We start from the raw sequence: 4,594 nt of genomic DNA on the forward strand, positions 1-4,594 counted from the left end.
CAATTATTTTTTGCAAATCCAACCCAACCAAAAAGATTTTACTCAAGGCCTGGCCCGAGCAAAAAACAAATTTTATTTTTTGTCCAAATTTATTTTTTAAACTTATATTTTTACTCAAATTCTTCTTCTTTTTAGACGAACCGACCTAACACATGAACAAGTCTAATTTCGATAAACTCTATCACATACCTTGCCAAGATCCAACAATAAAGCTATGATAGCTTTTAGGCCCCTCTTTCGCTTTTTTATTGGATGGAATGGTTTATAGGTAACCAAAATATTTTCTTGACTGCCTTTTTGGTACAAAATGTATTTTGTCATGTTAAACCAAATGAGAATCTGAATGCTTGTAGAAATTTATTTACCACATTTTCACGTTGGAAAGATAATGGATCGGTTTGGGTTCCATTTTGGAGGAAAAAATTATCGTTGCTTTGCAACATTAAGATTTTTAAAATTCCAAAAACTGAAATTGAACAAAAAATAAAGATATTTTTTACTTACACTAATTTTTACGTAAAATATTTAAACAAATTATACATTGAAAAAAAATCTAATTCAATAAGCATGACAACAGCTATAGATACTTGCCTAGTGCAACTCATTACTTGAAAGAGAACTCAACCAAGTCGCTGACACCAATGTTAGCACATTCCTACGGTTCCCCCTCGGAGCAAACATCTAATATTACCCCCCTCAACATACGCAGTTCTATTTTAACTACCATGTCTGGAAATTTACTAGGACAGCCATACATGCATCATCCAAAATTTGAGCTTTGGACGAAAATCATATGTTAGTAGGAATAAAATATGAATGGTTTACATGCTGAGAGATGCCAAATTCAGATAGCTAGGAGCAACTAACCATCCACCTTGATTCAAGTTTCTCAGCAGCAATGCCAATGACAGCAATCTCCTGTAATTAGGTTACTATACATGAACAAAAAATGTAAAACCACCATTTAAAAGAGCCATGTTCAACTGTGCTCATTTCCCTAACATTGAGTTTGCAAACAAAGCAAAACCATCAATTTCATGCAGTAATTTTTCCTACACCCTTGTGCTCCAACTAAAGCTGTGCTAAGGCTACACCCCTTATTTACATTCTCTACAAAAATAAAATTTTTAAAAAAATACCACCGGGAAAGCTAACTAAATAGTAAATACAAACACATTCAAAAGCCTCAACTTGAAATATGTTCAAGTATCAGTAGGAGGCAACCAAGACATTTCAAATAACTACAATGTTAAACGATTATTAGGCTATACCAAAGCATATGGCCAAACAAATATAACTACATAAGTATAAACTACAATAAAATAAACTGAAAACAGAGCAAATGCTGCAATCATAGGATACATTCACATAGCTAAGCAAACCTTTTACGTGGTTGCATTTATTTTTTAAAACCATATTGATAATCAGCGAGGTCAACTATCACCAATGTTCCTTGCAGGAAAGAAAAAACTAGAGTTGCCCATGTTTCTTTTACAAACAGCAGTATCACTTAAGAACGCAGAGTAGTGATTATAAGAGCATGGCACAATACATGCATAGTACAAGAGTTTAAACAAAGCAGAGCTTGTGGATGATGTATCAAAAGGAATATGTGGCATATTAATGAAAGGATCAGTTCACAACAGTTCAAATAAACAAGGGAAAGAATGGGATAAAAAAAGTAAGCAAAACAGGTATTTAGCCAAGCATCAGAAACCATCATCAGAAAGGCACTACAGCAGCAAGAAATTCGTTAATAAAACCATAAAATACAATAAAATGAAACAAATTAGAGACAAAGAAAATAAAATAAAAGGATTAAGCAATTCCAAACATAACAAAATATGCTTAATAGCGACCTATAACGCATATAAGCGACCAACAAACAAAGAAGCAGCTCCATAAGTTACTCTCTATGCAAGAGATAAATATTATCCCAAAGTTACCAATATTTTGAGCTACAGATACCCCCCATGATTGGCAACATATAGGCAGCTTACTTATCTAATAAGCACAAAAGTTTGAACATTTCTTTAAAATGCATATAAAAATATCATTACTTATTATACTAGCACTCTATTTTTCTTCAGACTTGTAATATTCCAGCACCAACTTAGCTTGCTCAGTGACCAATTCACTTCGCTCCACAAACAGCTCCAACTGCTCAATTTGCAATTTCCTCCATTTCGCCTCCAAAGCTGCCTTCTTTTCACCATCAACCATATCCAACCCGAGCTTTACAACTGCCTCTTCCATGTCAGAGACACCAAATCTCTTATCAAACAAACTACCAGAACTCTTAGACACCACCTTATCGGCCTCTATTGGCACTGCATCGTATGTTTTCTTATCGGGTGAAGAAAACTCTGCTTTCAATGCAACCACTGCCTTGTTATTCCCCTTGGCTTTCCCATTCGACTTAGCAGCTGAAGACTCAACTTTTCCACTAATCCCTTCTTTTCCCCAAATCAATTTCGACAACTCAAAAGCATTCTGCTCATGGGCCTTAGAGAAAGTTCGATCCTCGCCCTTTTTACCCTTACCAGCATTGTTTTCGAATTTTTTCTTTAACCTTCTAATCTTATCCATCATTTGTGCTTTGGTAACATCAGTATGAATCGATTTCTTGACAAAATTATAAAATGCATTCATATCAGCACAGGGGTCAGCCCCTTTTTTAGCAGAATAATCCAACATACCTTTCAACAAAGCAATCTCATCATCTTCACTGAACAACCGCTGAAAAAGCTGCTTTTTTGCATCTTCACCAGTCTTTTTCACCTCCTCCACAGCAGGTGTTGTAGCCAACCCTTCTTCCCCAACCTTCTTCTTGGGTCGTTTGGCTTCTTTAGCATCCAACTCCAACTCCCCAGGCCGTTTAGATGAAGAAGCCCTAATGGGAGAAGTCAAGGGCTTATTAGATCTGGGTTTCTTTGCATTCAAACTTTCCTCCATAGGTTTCGTCGCAAGAGGTTTAACATTCGGTGTAGCGGTGTCGGATTCGGATTCGGAATCAGAACCGGATTCATCAGATTCATCGTTAACGACGCCAGGCGTAGCGGTTTCCGGCTTTCTGGGTGGTGGGCTCTTTTGGATCAATGGAGTTGACTCGGTTTTGGGGTCTTCCTCATCTTCTTCCTCAGTTGAAGACCCTTCTTCTTCTTCCTCAGAAGAAGTCACCTCTTCATCTTCTTCAGAGGAAGAAGCGGCTGGTGGGACTTCAATGGGGTTTGAACGTTTTGGTGCCATCGAAAAAGAGGGGGGGTGGGGGTGGGGGAGAGGCTGCTTAGGGTTTTGGCTTGTTTGATGATTTAACAGGGAAGGAGGCAATAGCAAATCGGGAGTATCAGAGTTTATTTTGATTTCGTAAAGCTACCCTATTTTTTTTCCCTTTTCAAATGGGCTTTGGATGTTGGGCAATGGGCTATTAGCATTGTTATTTTTTTTAAAAAAATTAAGGGTAAGTAGTCTCTCAAATTTTTTCAAAATAAAATAATTAACTTCTTGTTTTTTTTTGCACTCACTTGTAGGGTGTTCATTCGGTTAACCAACCCGAAATAACATTAACTGAATTAACCGATCTTTCAAAATTTTTAACCGTTAACCGAATTGAAATTTTTTGGTTAATTCGGCCGGTTAACCGAATTAACCTAATTACCCGAATTAACCGAATTAACCGAATTACCCGAATTAACCAAATTGAATTACTACATAATTAAATTATTTTTAGACTTTAGTTTTAGTTTTAGTTTTAGAATTTTATTTTTATTTATTAAATTATTTGTAATTTTTATGATTGGGTTGGGTTGGGTAATTGGGTTGGGTTGAATACTTGGGTTTGGATTGGGTTTAGGTGAATAGTAGGCCTATTTATATATTATAATTTTATTTATTAATTTTTTCGGTTAAACCGAAAAAATTCGGTTAACCGACCGGTTTCGAACCGAATTAACCGTTAACCGAAAAATCAAAAAAAAGTAACCGACCCAGACCAAAAAAATTCAGTTAACCGACCGATTAACAGAATTCGGGCGGTTAACCGAATTTTTTGGGTTTTACCCGAATTTTTCACACCCCTACTCACTTGGGTATTTAAACTTTTAAAATATATCAAAAGGTCCTCAAATATTTTTTAAAAAATTAGGCCCCTATTTTTTCTTTGCAAACAACTGGGTACTTGAGCTTTTAAAATGCATAAAAAAATGCCCTCAAACTTTAAAAAAAAAGGTAATTAAGCCCTTGATTTTTTTCACTCAATTGGGTACTTGAGTTGTCCCTAATTTTTTTCAGTTAAAGTCACCATCTGTCACAATCACAACGTGACATGTAGCAAAAAATGATTAAAAATAAAAATCAATAAAAGTTATAAAAATTATAAAAATTTAATAAAAATTATAAAAATATTAAAAATTAGAAAAGTTTTAAAATTATATAAAAATTGTAAAAAAATGATAAAATATATAAAAATATAGGAAAAAATTTTAAAATATTATAAAGTCATAAGAAAATTATAAAAAATGTAAAGAAATATAAAATTCGTAAAAAATTATAAACATTATCGTACTAAAAGAAGCATTTTATAATTTTTCTATAA

General features: G+C 34.3%; 1 protein-coding gene across 1 annotated transcript; it reads right to left on the reverse strand.

Annotated features, from left to right (window-relative positions):
• Positions 1 to 1,805: 1,805 nt before the first annotated feature.
• Positions 1,806 to 3,413, reverse strand: LOC107936159 (GLABROUS1 enhancer-binding protein-like). Its single transcript, XM_016868833.2, has one exon. The coding sequence runs from the start codon at positions 3,247 to 3,249 to the stop codon at positions 2,077 to 2,079; it is 1,173 nt and encodes a 390-aa protein (XP_016724322.2). The 5' UTR covers positions 3,250 to 3,413; the 3' UTR covers positions 1,806 to 2,076.
• Positions 3,414 to 4,594: the final 1,181 nt, after the last annotated feature.

This window comes from Gossypium hirsutum, chromosome D01, assembly GCF_007990345.1.
Source record: "Gossypium hirsutum isolate 1008001.06 chromosome D01, Gossypium_hirsutum_v2.1, whole genome shotgun sequence".
Taxonomy (NCBI): Eukaryota; Viridiplantae; Streptophyta; class Magnoliopsida; order Malvales; family Malvaceae; genus Gossypium; species Gossypium hirsutum.

What these genes read in the sequence shown, in the direction of transcription:
- LOC107936159 (XM_016868833.2), bottom strand. Translation starts at nt 3,249, where the DNA reads ATGGCACCAAAACGTTCAAACCCCATTGAAGTCCCACCAGCCGCTTCT.